The sequence below is a fragment of the Scyliorhinus torazame genome, chromosome 3 (assembly GCF_047496885.1).
Source record: "Scyliorhinus torazame isolate Kashiwa2021f chromosome 3, sScyTor2.1, whole genome shotgun sequence".
NCBI classification, from domain to species: Eukaryota; Metazoa; Chordata; class Chondrichthyes; order Carcharhiniformes; family Scyliorhinidae; genus Scyliorhinus; species Scyliorhinus torazame.
The window spans coordinates 357784950-357801280 of record NC_092709.1 but is presented as its reverse complement, the minus strand read 5'-3'; the positions used below and the strand labels follow the sequence as shown (position 1 = coordinate 357801280).

At 52.3% G+C, this 16331-nt stretch overlaps 1 protein-coding gene across 1 annotated transcript in view; it reads right to left on the bottom strand.

The window, feature by feature from the left end:
• Positions 1–16331, bottom strand: part of LOC140409438 (disintegrin and metalloproteinase domain-containing protein 9-like) — a 956416-nt gene that overhangs the window by 830941 nt on the left and 109144 nt on the right. The window contains exons 7-8 of the mRNA XM_072497871.1: positions 7402–7473; positions 1568–1734 (exon numbers count right to left, since the gene is read on the bottom strand). Of these exons, the coding sequence (XP_072353972.1) occupies positions 1568–1734; positions 7402–7473 (239 nt within the window). The remainder of the gene's footprint in view (positions 1–1567; positions 1735–7401; positions 7474–16331) is intronic.

The window sequence follows — 16331 nt, the reverse complement described above, 5'->3', positions numbered from 1 at the left end:
GGGATGGACATCGGGGGGGGGACATCGGGGGGGTTTGGACATCGGGGGGGGTTGGACAGCGGGGGGGGTCATCGGGGGGGTTTGGACATCGGGGGGGTTTGGACATCGGGGGGGGGTTGGACAGCGGGGGGGGTTGGACAGCGGGGGGGGGTTGGACAGCGGGGGGGGTTGGACATCGGGGGGGTTTGGACATCGGGGGGGGGTTGGACAGCGGGGGGGGGGGGTTGGACATCGGGGGGGTTGGACAGCGGGGGGGGGTTGGACATCGGGGGGGTTGGACATCGGGGGGGGTAGGAGAGTCAGACATCAGGTGGGGGCATGTTGCGGGTTTAGGACTGGGGCGTGTTGGTGGGGGGTTATCGGATGATTAAAGCGGTGGGCGGGGGCACAGTTATTCTGTCGGTTGGGTGGCGGGGCTCGTGTGGAGTCCGGCCGGGTGTTCAAGCCGAGATATGGAGTTGGGAATACTGAGGAGGGGTGGGATTCTTAATTGGAGGGGGGGGGTAATGGGGGGGTGCACCACGTGGGGTTCTGTCTGAGTATTTTATACTGTTAACCCTGAAGATGGAAATGGTTTTAATCCTTCCAACTGAGTTGGCGCTTGGGAGGGGTTCAGGGGTCAACCCGGGAGTGTCGACAGAGAAATGGCGTCCCGATCTCCTGACTGCGGAGTTCCAGCGAGCGGACCTCCAGAATGCAGAAAACGGGTCTTAGTGAGACCTCGGCCATGTGGAGACCCCGACCTACCTGGACGGATGTTCCGTGGCACAGTGTTTCTCAGCCCTCTGACCACCGGGAAACACCCAGCTCATTGCCCACGCTATGGGAGTCTGGTCCCATTCAGGTCGGCCGTGCCCAGACTGTTGGATGTGATTTTGCAATGGGGCAGCACTTGGCGAAAAATGTTGAGTGCACTAATATTTATAAAATGCTGATTGATGACAATCAGTCGTGTTGAAAAGCAGCTCATTAACCCTTCCAGAGAAGCAACATACATTCATATAGAAGGGAGCCACGTTCTCCCCGTGTCTGCGTGGGTTTCCTCCGGGTGCTCCGGTTTCCTCCCAGAGTCTAAAGACGTGCTGTTAGCTGGATTGGCCACGCTAAATTTCCCTTTGTGTCCAAAAAGGTTAAGTGGGGGTTACTGGGTTACAGGGATAGGCTAGAGACGTGGGCTTGAGTAGGGTGCTCTTTGTAAGGGCCGGTGCAGACTTGATGGGCCGAATGGCCTCCTTCTTCAGTGTAAATTGTATGATTCGACGAACAGACCCTGTTTAAGCGTCCCGCCTTTATCAAATTACACAGAACCAGTCCATAGTTCCCACTTCCTTTCTCCAGAGCAACACCTTGTCGAATCTGAGTCAACCAGCCAACCAATGAGCACCTCTTACTCCTGTCATAAACATTCTTGCGGCCGTTTTGAAATTTGACATTTCTGTGCTTATCCGAATGAATGCAAAACGCAAACCTTTCACAGCACTCTCTTTTTGGGAACAATCAAAACAAGAAATGTCATTTGGTGTGCAGGGTTAGTCTGCGATGAGAGAGTTCAGTGTGCGGTACTCACAGCAAAAGCTGAGCATTGTCGTTGGGAATCCGGTATGAAAGGTCGTTTTCTCTCCACTTTAGGAATTTTTCCAGGTTACCTCCTAGGTTATTTGTCAGGGTGATTGGATCTACAGTCCAGGCTTCTACTCCAATCAGTACAATGCGGATGTTCAATGGCCTAAAGTACTGGAGATAAGAAAGGAGTCAGGAAGTCAGGTGACTGGATTTACCAGAAATAGAACGGCGGTGGGGGGGGCACTAAACAGGCTGACGATCGAAATTTCAGAGGGAAACTGAAAAGGGAAAATCAAAGATGCAAAGATGAGAAGAGATTGGCAGCTAGTGTGGGGGAAATCCCAAAATCTTTTCCAACTCCACAGACAGTAAAAATGTTCCCAGGGGAGAGATGGAAAGTGGCTAATGCCACACCACTGGTATGGCAACTGCTCGGCCCAGGACCGCAAGAAACTTCAGAGAGTCGTGAACACCGCCCAGTCCATCACATGAACCTGCCTCCCATCCATTGACTCCATCTACACCTCCCGCTGCCTGGGGAAAGCGGGCAGCATAATCAAAGATCCCTCCCACCCGGCTTACTCACTCTTCCAACTTCTTCCATCGGGCAGGAGATACAGAAGTCTGAGAACACGCACGAAAAGACTCAAAAACAGCTTCTTCCCCACTGTCACCAGACTCCTAAATGACCCTCTTATGGACTGACCTCATTAACACTACACCCTGTATGCTTCATCCGATGCCAGTGCTTATGTCCAATCCAATCCAATCCAAGAAGGGAGGGAGGCAGAAGACGGGAAATTATAGGCCGGTTAGCCTGACTTCATTCATTGGTAAGATTTTAAGGTCCTTATTGAAGATGAGATTGCAGAGTACTTGGAAGTGCATGGTAAAATAGGACTGAGTCAACACGGCTTCATCAAGGGGAGGTCGTGTCTGACAAATCTGTTAGAATTCTTTGAGGAGGTAACAAGGAAGTTAGGCAAAGGAGAACCAGTTATTTAGATTTCCAGAAGGCCTTTGACAAGGTGTCGCATAGGAGACTGTTAAATAAGTTAGGAGTCCATGGTGTTAAGGGTAAGATCCTGGCACGGATAGAGGATTGGCTGACTGGCAGAAGGCAGAGAGTGGGGATAAAGGGGTCTTTTTCAGGATGGCAGCCGGTGACTAGTGATGTGCCTCAGGAGTCTGTGCTGGGACCACAACTGTTCACAATATACATTAATGATCTGGAAGAAGGAACTGAAGGCACTGTTGCTCAGTTTGCAGATGATACAAAGATCTGTAGAGGGGCAGGTAGTATTGAGGAAGCAAGGGGGCTGCAGAAGGACTTGAACAGCTCGGAGAGTGAGCAGTGAAGTGGCAAACAAAATAAAATGTGGAAAAGTGTGAGGTTATGCACTTTGGAAGGAGAAATGGGAAGATATTTAGGAAATCAGAAGCACAAAGGGACTTGGGAATCCTTGTTCACGATTCTATTAAGGTTAACGAACAGGTTTAGTCGGCAGTTGGGAAGGCAAATGCAATGTTAGTATTCATGTCGAGAGGGCTAGAATACAAGAGCAGGGATGTACTTCTGAGGCTGTATTAGGCTCTGGTCAGACCCCATTTGGAGAATTGTGAGTAGTTTTGGGCCCCGTATCTAAGGAAGGATGTGCTGGCCTTGGAAAGGGTCCAGAGGAGGTTCACAAGAACGATCCCTGGAATAAAGAGTTTGTTGTATGAGGAACAGTTGAGGACTCTGGGTCTGTACTCGTTGGAGTTTAGAAGGACGAGGGGGGATCTTATTGAAACTTACAGGATACTGCGAGGCCTGGATAGAGTGGACGTGGAGAGAATGTTTCCACTTGTAGGAAATACGAGAAGCAGAGGACACAATCTCAGACTAAAGAGACAATCCTTTAAAACAGAGATGAGAAGGAATTTCTTCAGCCAGAGGGTGGTGAATCTGTGGAACTCTTTGTCGCAGAAGGCTGTGGAGGCCAAATCACTGAGTGTCTTTAAGACAGAGATAGATAGGTTCTTGATCAATAAGGGGATCAGGGGTTATGGGGAGAAGGCAGAAGAATGGGGATGAGAAAATATCAGCTACGATATTTCATTTCATTCATGGCGGAGCAGATTCGATGGGCCGAGTGGCCTAATTCTGCTCCTATGTCTTATGGGTTCATGGTTTTATGGAGCACATTCATGATAAACATTGGGATAGGTGCGTTGTAGCAGAGAGAGGAGCAGAGGTGGGAAAATCAGTGTTTCACATCGGTTTTCTGGAGGAAGAGGGTGCTTTTACATCACAGCGGAAGCAGAGAAAAATGAAATGAAAATGAATGAAAATCGCTTATTGTCACAAGTAGGCTTCAAATGAAGTTACTGTGAAAAGCCCCTAGTCGCCACATTCCGGCGCCTGTTCGGGGAGGCTGGTATGGGCCAACACGCCGGAGGCTGTCAGATCTCATCGACAGAGGTGTTGTCTGCTCACAGTCGAAGATGGAGGAGGGAAAATCTCCCATGTGCCTCTGATGATGGCGCCATGTAATCGCGTGACACACTATACAGAAGACACTATACAGAAGGGCATTGGTTACAAGACACAGGCATTACAGCAAACCATAATCCACTTGCGTTTAGTGAAAAATGTAAAACATTTAAAGGATCAGGGGTTATGGGGAGACGGCGGGCGAATGGGGATGAGAAACATATCAGCCATGATTGAATGGGGCAGCACGGTAGCGCAAGTGGATAGCACTGTGGCTTCACAGCTCCAGGGTCCCATGTTCGATTCCCGGCTTGGGTCACTGTCTGTGCGGAGTCTGCACGTCCTCCCCGTGTCTGCGTGGGTTTCCTCCGGGGGCTCCGGTTTCCCCCCACAGTCCAAAGATGTGCAGGTTAGGTGGATTGGCCATGATAAATTGCCTTTATTGACCAAAAAAGGTTAGGAGGGGTTATTGGGTTACGGGGATAGGGAGGGCTTAAGTGGGTCGGTGCAAACTCGATGGGCCGAATGGTCTCCTTCTGCACTGTATGTTCTATGTTCTAATGGCAGAGCAGACTCGATGGGCCGAATGGCCTAATTCAGTTCCTATGTCTCATGGTCTTATGGAATGCAACATCCTTTTTGGAGTTTGTTGTTGCAACCTTTCGATGTTCAAATGGTACATATTCCTGGAAAGGGCAATATAATTGCAGATGCATTGTCACCCGAATTGGTCAATATAAGAAACACAAGCAACTTAGCTTGTGGGAAAGGAAGGATGAATCAATGTGTGTTTTGAGTCATGTACCTTGGTATGAAACATCCATGTAATGATGTCTTATCCCTCTAACGGGGAGGTATGTTAGAGTCCTTTTGATTTCCCTTAATTTGCATTTCTTTTGCTTTATTTTATTATTTTCGGACCGTGGACTAATCGGAATGTGCCTTAAAGTAATGAACTTAATTTGAGGCAGCCGGTGAGTCAGGACAGCGTGGTCCAAGAATTGTTGTTTGGAGAGAAAACAGACTCGGGGGCGTTGAGTGAATCTTAAGGACCAGCTCTGGACGAAATCTGTTTGATTAGCTGGCTGGCAACCTGTGGATTGATCAGGGACAGTGTTCTGGCTGACAACAGTCAGTGATTGGTTCCTGCTGGATGCTCCTGAGAAAACGAGTGATTAGACCATGAATGAGGAAGGGCCTTCTCTCTCTCTGCAAGGACTGATTTACTGGGTTTTTTTAATTAAATTTAGAGTACCTTATTATTTTCTGTCCATTTAAGGGGCCATTTAGTGCGGCCAGTCCATCTAACCAGCACATCTTTGGACTGTGTGGGGTGAAACCCACGCAGACACGGGGAGAATGCAATTTCCACATGGAGAGGTGATCCAGGGCCGGGATTCGAACCCGTGTCCTCAGCGCCGCAGTCCAGTGCTAACCACTGCGCCACGGGCCGCCCTGCTTTAAAACCAGTGAGTGACTGGCACATCTTCACGATATAGTGGAAATGATCTTGAATCTACAAAGACAGTGGATAGCCTTGCCAGAGAAAATCCTCCCAAGCTTACAAAGAAGAAGCATCAAAACGAAAGCTTGAACTCCTGAAAGACATTAACTGAAAACCATCATGGATTGGATTGGATTGGATTTGTTTATTGTCACGTGTACCGAGGTACAGGGAAAAGTATTTTTCTGCGAGCAGCTCAACAGATCATTAAGTACATGAGAAGAAAAGGGAATAAAAGAAAATACATAATAGGGCAACACAACATATACAATATAACTACATAAGCACTGGCATCGGATGAAGCATACAGGGTGTAGTGTTAATGAGGTCAGTCCATAAGAGGGTCATTTAGGAGTCTGGTAACAGCGGGGAAGAAGCTGTTTCTGAGTCTGTTCGTGCGTGTTCTCAGACTTCTGTATCTCCTGCCCGATGGAAGAAGTTGGAAGAGTGAGTAAGCCGGGTGGGTGGGGGGGATCTTTGAAGTGTAGATATAATGCATCATAGTGCATTGGAGGTCTTTTGTCCTTCTTATTTTATCATCATTTTTCTTCCATCTCCACCACCCTTTCCCTCTATGTTGTCTGTGTATGTGTGTATATATTTATATACATATCCATGTAGTGTGGGGTAAGTTGGAAAGGGATAAGGTTGGGTCCTGGGTATTAATCTAATAATCTTTTATTAATGTCACAAGTAGATTTACATTAACACTGCAATGAAGTTACTGTGAAAATCCCCTATTCGGGAATCAGTTCCATTTTTGTCGGTTTAATTATATTACTGTTAAATAATAAAAGGTTATTTGTGTTAAATATACAAACCTGGTGATTATTGAGCTGAACTAACATCCTCAAGTATTTTAATATAACATCTAATTTCACTTTTAGTAGTAATGATCTTTCTTAGTGTCACAAGTAGGCTCACATTGACACTGCAATGAAGTTACTGTGAAAAGCCCCCCGTCGCCACATTCCGGCGCCTGTTCGGGTACACAGAGGGAGAAGTCAGAAAATCCAATTCACCTAGCAAGCACGTCTTTCGCGACTTGTGGGAGGAAACCGGAGCACCCGGAGGAAACCCACGCAGACACGGGGAGAACGTGGAGACTCCGCACAGACAGTGACCCAAGCTGGGAAACGAACCCCGGACCCTTGAGCTGTGAAGTCACAGTGCTAACCACGGTGCTACCATGCCGCTTGGGTCATGACTCAGGGTTGAGTGATCTGGAATTGACTGCACACTGTTGTGTTCTGCTGTTTCGTGTAAGCTGCTTCCTTGATGCATGCTTTGACAAAGGAAGCTCCCGAGTCGGAGATAGGTTTAACACATTTATTGAACTGTTAACAATTCTCCTACTTGAGTTTAACTCTCCTGCTAATCTAACTGTAGTAACTCAGTCTATCTAAACCAGTCTGCTCTAAGCCTCGTGCTGGGTGTGATGCTTCTGATCAACCCTGTATCACTCTATAGATGTCTGTCTGTGGAAAGAGACAGAGCATGTGTGCCCTGTCCTGATATATGGGTTGTGTAATGCCCCCTTGTGGTAGTGTCACCTCTGGGTATCTTGACTGCCCATTGGTCGTGTCCTATTCTAAGTGTTCATTAGCTGCATGTCTGCATGTCTGCATGTCATGACGTCTCTGGTGCTCCCTCTAGTGGTTACTTAGTTGTAGTGTATTTACATTAACCCCTTGTGCATGTACAGTGATGCACATCACCACACACACCAGCCTGAGGCATCATGACAAAAGTAGGTTTTAGTGCGGAAAGAAGTGTAGAGCAGGAGAGGGAGACAGGGCACAGATGGAGTCGCAGCACAACGTGGGAGAGGGAATCTGAGCTCGGTCTCCATACTCACCGAATCCACTAATTTTATAGTTTCAACCACTTCTGCCTCAACAGCCGCTTGTGTGTTGCCAAGTTTAACTGTCTGAAAGAAAAACAAATGATTGGTGATGAGTCATCAAAATACCTCCTTCATAGCCACCATGATCTTCAGAAGATCTAAGCCAATCCCCATGGTCCTCGATGATAAAACAACACAGCTCATCAGAACACCCCGTCCATTGTGTGTCTGGACTTTGCTCGACTGATTAATACCACTTCAAGTGCTCTCTATCCTTTCAAACTCCAATTGCCTTCTGCAAGTTTCTATTCAATCTGCTGGCCCTTTCCTGGCAGACACTGCAGTCTCAATCAAGAGGACTCGTTGGTGGAGAACGACCTTCAGTTCTGGTCGAACTATTATAAAAAGAATGCAGAGGCACTGCGGAGATTGCAGAAGCATTTTACCAGATTAACCCCAGAAATGTGTGGGGATACATATTAGTAAAGGTTTATAATAATGGGGATACATATTAGTAAAGGTTTATAATAATGGGGATACATATTAGTAAAGGTTTATAATAATGGGGATACATATTAGTAAAGGTTTATAATAATGGGGATACATATTAGTAAAGGTTTATAATAATGGGGATACATATTAGTAAAGGTTTATAATAATGATAATCTTTTATTGTCACAAGTATGAAGTTACTGTGAAAAGCCCCTAGTCGCCACATTCCGGCGCCTGTTCGGGGAGGCTGGTACGGGAATTGACCCCGCGCTGCTGGCCTTGTTCTGCATCACAAACCAGCTGTCTAGCCCACTGAGCTAAACCAGCCACAATAGGCCAGGTCATCTTTCGCTTGAGGATATGTGACTGAGGGGTGTCCTGATAGAGGTCAGGGGCTGGATTCTCCATTTCTGCGACTAAGTGTTGACGCCAACGGAGAATCTGCGGACTCCTGCGACAGGAAAATCGATGCCGCACCTGCACATATTGCGCTACCGGTGAGGGGCTGGCACTGGTGCCGCATGGAACAGCACGGGTTCCCACGGGAAACGGTGCAGGATTCGCCGGGTCCCTGATCGACACTCGCAGGGCTGACAAGCTGCAGCAGCGCTTAAACATACCCACCCCACACTGATCAAAATCAGAATGATGGGGACAGGCTGTGCTGGAGCGCCCTTACAGCTGATGGGTCGGCTGGGGCCAGAGGGCACCGGGGCGGAAACCTCATTGGCCGGCTGGCATGACGGAGAAGCCCGCTGCCAGCGGGGACGCGTCACACCAGAAAACTGGTGTGACGGGGTGGAGAATACCAGCCATAGACATTTACAGCACAGAAACAGGCCCTTCGGCCCATCGTGTTTGTACTGGTCACCATCAAGCACCTATCTATTCGAATCCCATTTTCCAGAATTCTGGCCGTAATGCTGTGTGCGCAGTCTTTCAAGTGCTCATCTAAATGCTCCAAAGAGATACTCCAAAGAGATGCCCTCTAGGGGAGGCAGTGGCGCAGTGGTATTGTCACTGGACTGGTGATCCATACACTCAGCTCCCAGGTTCAAATCCCACCACAGCAGGCAGTGGAAATTGAATCCAATAAATGTCTGGCCTTGAAACCATTGCCGATTGTTGTAAAAACCCAACTCGTTCACAAATGGGTAGCACAGTGGTTAGCACCAGGGTCCCAGGATCGATTCCCGGCTTGGGTCACTGTCTGTGCGGAGTCTGCACGTTCTCCCCGTGCCTGCGTGGGTTTCCTCCGGGTGCTCCGGTTTCCTCCCACAAGTCCCGAAAGACGTGCTGTTAGGTGAATTGGACGTTGTGAATTCTCCCTCTGTGACCCGAACAGGCGCCGGAGTGTGGCGACTAGGGGATTTTCGCAGTGACTTCATTGCAGTGTTAATGTAAGCCTACTTGTGACAATAAAGATTATTAAATAAAGATTATCAATGACCTTTAGGGAAGGAAATCTGCCGTCCTTACCCGGTCTGGCCTACATGTGACTCCAGACCCACAGCAATGTGGTTGACTCGTAAACACCCTCTGAAATGACCGAGCGAACCTCTCAGTTGTATCAAAACAGCTACAAAGTCAGTAAAAAGGAATGAAACCGACGGACCACCCGGCATCGACCCAGGCACTGGAAACGATAACGTCAAACCCAGCCCTGTCGACCCTGCAACGTCCTCCTTACTAACAACTGGGGGCTTGTGCCAAAGTTGGGAGAGCTGCTCACAGACTAGTTAAGCAACAGCCTGACACAGTCACACTCACAGAATCATAGCTTACAGACAGTGTCCCAGACACCACTATCACCATTCCTGGATATGTCCTGTCTCACCGGCAGGACAGACCCAGCAGAGGGGCTGGCACAGTGGTATACAGTCGGGAGGGAGTTACCCTGGGAGTCCTCAACATTGAGTCTGGACCCCATGAAGTCTTGTGGCTTCAGGTTAAACATGGGCAATGAAACCTCCTGCTGATTACCACGTACCGGCCACCATCAGCTGATGAATCAGTTCTCCTCCATGTTGAACACCACTTGGAGGAAGCACTGAGGGTGGCAAGGGCACAGAATATACTCTGGGTGGGGACTTCACTGTCCATCACCAAGAGTGGCTCGGTAACACCACCACAGACCCAGCTGGCCGGGTCCTAAAGGACAGAGCTGCTAGACTGGGACTGCAGCAGGTGGTGAGGAACCAACAAGAGGGAAAAACATACTTGACCTCATCCTCACCAATCTGCCTGCTGGGGACACATCTGTCCCTGACAGTATCGGTAGAAATGACCACCGCACTGTCCTTGTCGAGCCAAAATCCCGTCTTCACATTGAGGACACCCTCCATCGTGTTGTGTGGCACTAGCACCGTGCTAAATGGGACAGACTTCGAACAGATGTAGCAACTCAAGACGGGGCATCCACGAGCCACTGTGGACATCAGCAGCAGCAGAATTGTGTTCAACCACAATCTGTAACCTCATGGCCCGACATATCCCCCACTCCACCATTACCACCCAGCCAGGGGATCAGCCCCGGTTCAATGAAGAGTGCAGGAGAGCATGCCAGGAGCAACATCAGGCAGACTGAAAAATGAGGTGTCGCCCTGGTGAAGCTACAACACAGGACCACTTGTGTGACAAACGCAGAAGCAGCAAGTACCAGACAGAGCTAAGCGATTCCACAATGCACGCACCAGATCTAAGCTCTGCCATGCTGCCACATCCAGCTGTCAATGGTGATGGACAATTGAACAACTCACTGGAGGAGGAGGCTCCACAAATATCCTCCATCCTCAATGATGGAGGAGCCCAGCACATCTGTGCAAAAGACCAGGTTGAGGCATTCGCAACAATCTTCAGCCAGAAATGCCGAGTGAATGATCCATCTCGGTCTCCTCCGGAGGTCCCCTGCATCACAGGTGTCCGTCTTCAGCCAATACGATTCACTCCACGTGATATCAGGAAACGGCTGAAGACACTGGACACTGCAAAGGCTCTGGGCCCTGACAATATCCCGGCAATAGTACTGAAGGCTTGTGCTCCAGAACTTGCTGCACCCCTAGCCAAGCTGTTCCAGTACAGCTACAACACTGGCATCTACCCGGCAATGTGGAAAATTGCCCAGGTGTGTCCTGTGCACAAGAAACAGGATAAATCCAACCCAGCCAATTATCGTCCCATCAGTCTGCTCTCCATCATCAGCAAAGTGATGGAAGGAGTCATCAACAGCACTATCAAGAGGCACTTACTCAGCAATAACCTGCTCACGGACGCTCAGTTTGGATTCCACCAGGGTTACTCAGCTCCTGACCTCATTACAGCCTTGGTTCGAACATGGACAAAAGAGCTGAATACCAGAGGTGAGGTGAGAGTGACTGCCCTCGACACCAAGGCAGCATTTGGCCGAGTGTGGCGTCATGGAGCCTGAGCTTGATGTAGGAGCGGTTTCAAGACCTGTGTATTGAGTCAGCTTCCACGTGGGGATATTCTCTGTGGCTCAGCTCAGTACAAAGAGGAACAAACACGACAACCTGGACAAGATGGCTATTTAATCAAGCTTGTTACGTGTACATGGAGAACAGACTGGATATTGGCCAAGACCTGTTCTACCAACCAAAGAGCAGAACACAGTCCTTCTACAACATTCAAAAATCAATAGCCCACCCCACTTGGACGCAATCCAATCCCTGAAGCTGCTACTTTTAAACTTATCCAATAGAATTGCAAGCAATGTTTAAACTTCACCCAATGGAATTGCAAGCAGCACATGTTTGATCCACATCCTGACAACTGTGTACAATCCCAGCAGCCTGTGCACAATCCCAGCAGCCTGTGCACAATCCCAGCAGCCTGTGCACAATCCCAGCAGCCTGTGCACAATCCCAGCAGCCTGTGCACAATCCCAGCAGCCTGTGTACAATCCCAGCAGCCTGTGTACAATCCCGGCAGCCTGTGTACAATCCCAGCAGCCTGTGTACAATCACAGCAGCCTGTGTACAATCCCGGCAGCCTGTGTACAATCCCAGTAGCCTGTGTACAATCCCAGCAGCCTGTGTACAATCCCGGCAGCTTGTGTACAATCCCAGTAGCCTGTGTACAATCCCGGCAGCCTGTGTACAATCCCGGCAGCCTGTGTACAATCCCAGCAGCCTGTGTACAATCCCGGCAGCCTGTGTACAATCCCAGCAGCCTGTGTACAATCCCAGCAGCCTGTGTACAATCCCGGCAGCCTGTGTACAATCCCAGTAGCCTGTGTACAATCCCAGCAGCCTGTGTACAATCCCGGCAGCCTGTGTACAATCCCAGCAGCCTGTGTACAATCCCAGCAGCCTGTGTACAATCCCAGCAGCCTGTGTACAATCCCAGCAGCCTGTGCTGACTGTGAGAAACAGAACAACAGAACCAGCACCCTGAATTGTTTCACAGATACAGGGTGTCACAAGTACTGTCCCTTTGGTCAAATGAACTATCCTAAATCACATTTGAGTACTTATTACTGCTATGTCCTAAAATTACATGTTTAATGGTTAATAATGATTACTCAGTTCTATAATTAATCTCAATTCTTAACAAAATATCTCATGTAAAACTACTCTAGTGGCATGCTAACAATTCAGCTTTAAGAGGTATCATCGCTGAACCCCCCCCCTTCAAGCTAAACTGGAGTCAATGAGAATTAGGGAATTAGAGACCAGACCCAATAAGATGTCTGGGCAGGATCTGCTACCACCTCTGACATGCCCAGGTCCAGGGGGCAATCGCTAGCAAGCATGTCACCCAAGTGCCTATTTGACATGGGTGCCCTTCATCAAAAGGACATGGCTCCACTCCCTGAATGTGCAGTTGATGTGCGACCATCAATTGCACATCATGCACGTTGCACCCAATACCCTGGGTGTGAACGACTCATACATCCTGGCCACTCAGCAGTGTCCAGCACCTTCGAGGCTCTGCCTTGGGTGAGGGGTTAGCTATTGGGCGACAAGGTTTACGCGCTGAGATCATAGCTAATGATGCCTGAGTGGAGGCTTGAAACTGAGGCGAAGAACTGCTATAATGATAATCACAAAGCAACCAGGAGCGTCAATGAGCGACAATGAGCGAGGCATCAGCAACCTCAAGGTGCGCCTCCGATGCCTGGTCTGCTCTGCTGGGGCTCTTCACTACAGCCGCGAGAGGGCCTCGAGCATCGTGGTGGCCTGCTGCGTCCTGCACAACAGCGTGGGGCAGGGAGACAACATGCTGGAGGAGGAGGAAAAACGACAGGCCTCATCTGACGAGGGTGTCCAGGAAGAATGACCCACAAGAGGAAGCATCGTCTCCATGTCTACCTCATCCAGACCTTTTAACATCTGTACACCTCGATTAGATCTTCCCTCATTCGACTAAACTCTCCTGAATTTGGCCTAATCTGTTCAATCTCTCCTCATATGACAAACACCTCATCTCCTCTGAACTGCCTCCAATGCCACTACACTTTTCATCAAGTAAGGGGACCAAAACTGCACAATACTCCAGGACTTCCGACTTCAAACTCCCCCCAGTAAATCTCCCTTCACCCGAGACCCTCAACCCTTCCCTCCCCCTCAGTCCATCCACCATCCCCCTCCCTCAGTCCCTACACCCCTCCCCTCTCCCTCAGTCCCTCCATCCCTCCACTCTCCCTCAGGCCCTCCACCCCTCCCCTTTCCCTCAGTCCCTCCACCCCTCCCCTCTTCCACAGTCCCTCCACCCCTCCCCTCAGTCCATCCCCCCTTCCCTCCCCCTCAGTCCATCCCCCTTCCCTCCCCCTCAGTCAATTCCCCCTTCCCTCCCACTCAGTCCCTCCACCCCTCCTCCCTCCCTCAGTCCCTCCACCCCTCCCCTCCCCCTCAGTCCCTCCAGCCCTCCCCTCCCCCTCAGTCCATCCCCCCTTCCATCTCCCTCAGTCCATCCCCCCTTCCCTCCCCCTTAGTCCCTCCACCCCTCCACTCTCCCTCAGTCCCTCCACCACCCCTCCCCCTCAGTCCTTCCACCCCTCCCCTCAGTCCATCCGCCTTCCCTCCCCCTTAGTCCCTCCACCCCTCCACTCTCCCTCAGGCCCTCCACCCCTCCCCTTTCCCTGAGTCCCTCCACCCCTCCCCTCTCCCACAGTCCCTCCACCCCTCCCCTCAGTCCATCCCCCCTTCCCTCCCCCTCAGTCAATTCCCCCTTCCCTCCCACTCAGTCCCTCCACCCCTCCTCCCTCCCTCAGTCCCTCCACCCCTCCCCTCCCCCTCAGTCCTCCAGCCCTCCCCTCCCCCTCAGTCCATCCCCCCTTCCCTCCCCCTTAGTCCCTCCTCCCCTCCACTCTCCCTCAGTCCCTCCACCCCTCCCCTTTCCCTCAGTCCCTCCACCCCTCCCCCTCCCTCAGTACATCCACCCCTCCCCCTCCCTCAGTCCCTCCACCCCTCCCCTCTCCCTCAGTCCCTCCATCCCTTCGCTCCCCCTCAGTCCATCCACCCTCCGCTCTCCCTCAGTCCCTCCACCCCTCCGCCCTCCCACAGCCCATCCCCCATTCCCTCCCCCTCAGTCCCTCCACCCCTCCCCTCTCCCTCAGTCCCTCCACCCCTCCCCTCCCCATCAGTCCATCCCCCCTTCCCTCCCCCTCAGTCCCTCCACCCCTCCCCTCCCTCAGTACATCCACTGCTCCCCCTCCCTCAGTACATCCACCCCTCCCCCTCCCTCAGTCCCTCCACCCCTCCCCTCTCCCTCAGTCCCTCCATCCCTCCCCTCTCCCTCAGTCCCTCCATCCCTTCGCTCCCCCTCAGTCCATCCACCCTCCGCTCTCCCTCAGTCCCTCCACCCCTCCGCCCTCCCTCAGTATACCCACTCCTCCCTTCTCCCTCAGTCCCTCCCCCCTCCCCTCCCCCTCAGTCCCTCCACTCTTCCCCTCCCCATCAGTCCATCCCCCCTTCCCTCCCCCTCAGTCCCTCCACCCCTCCCCTCCCTCAGTACATCCACTCCTCCCCCTCCCTCAGTCCCTCCACCCCTCCCCTCTCCCTCAGCCCCTCCACCCCTACCCTCTCCCTCAGTCCCTCCACCCCTCCCCTCCCTCAGTACATCCACTCCTCCCCCTCCCTCAGTCCCTCCACCCCTCCCCTCTCCCTCAGTCCCTCCACCCCTACCCTCTCCCTCAGTCCCTCCACCCTCCCCTCTCCTTCAGTCCCTCCACCCCTCCGCCCTCCCTCAGTCCATCCACCCCTCCCCTCTCCCTCAGTCCATCCCCCCCTTCTCTGCCCCTCAGTCCCTCCACTCCTCCCCTCTCCCTCAGTCCCTCCACCCCTTCCCTCCCCCTCAGTCCATTCACCCTCCCCTCTCCCTCAGTCCCTCCACCCCTCCGCCCTCCCTCAGTCCATCCACCCCTTCCCTCTCCCTCAGTCCATCCACCCCTCCCATCCCCCTCAGTCCCTCCACCCCGCCCCTCTCCCTCAGTCCCTCCACCCCTCCCCTCTCCCTCAGTCCCTCCATCCCTCCCCTCTCCCTCAGTCCCTCCCCTCCTCCCTTCTCCCTCAGTCCATCTGCTCTCCCCTCTCCCTCAGTCCCTCCAACCCTCCCCTCTCCCTCAGTACATCCACCCCTCCTCTCTCCCTCAGTCCCTCCACCCCTCCCCTCTCCCTCAGTCCATCCACCCTCCCCTCTCCCTCACTCTATCCCCCCTCCCCTCTCCCTCAGTCCATCCCCCCTCCCCTCTCCCTCAGTCCCACCACCCCTCCCTTCTCCCTCAGTCCATCCACACCTCCCCTCTCCCTCAGTCCATCCCCCCTTCCCTCCCCCTCAGTCCCACCACCCCTTCCCTCTCCCTCACTCCATCCCCCCCTCTCCCTCAGTCCATCCCCCTTCCCTCCCCCTCAGACGCTCCACCCCTTCCCTCCCCCTCAGCCACTCCACCCCTCCCCTCTCCCTCAGTCCCTCCACCCCTCCCCTCTCCCTCAGTCCCTCCACCCCTTCCTTCCCCCTCAATCCCTGCACCCCACCCCTCTCCCTCAGTCCATCCCACTTCCCTCCACCTCAGTCCCTCCAACCCATCACTCCCCCTCAGTCCCTTCACCCCTCCCCGCTCCCTCAGTCCATCCACCCCTCCACTTTCCCTCAGTCCCTCCAACCCTCCCCTCTCCCTCAGTCCCTCCACCCCTACCCTCTCCCTCAGTCCCTCCACCCCTCCCCTCTCCCTCAGTCCAGCAACCCCACCCCTCTCCTTCAGTCCCTCCACCCCTCCGCCCTCCCTCAGTCCATCCACCCCTCCCCTCTCCCTCAGTCCATCCCCCCCTTCTCTGCCCCTCAGTCCCTCCACTCCTCCCCTCTCCCTCAGTCCCTCCACCCCTTCCCTCCCCCTCAGTCCATTCACCCACCCCTCTCCTTCAGTCCCTCCACCCCTCCGCCCTCCCTCAGTCCATCCACCCCTTCCCTCTCCCTCAGTCCATCCACCGCTC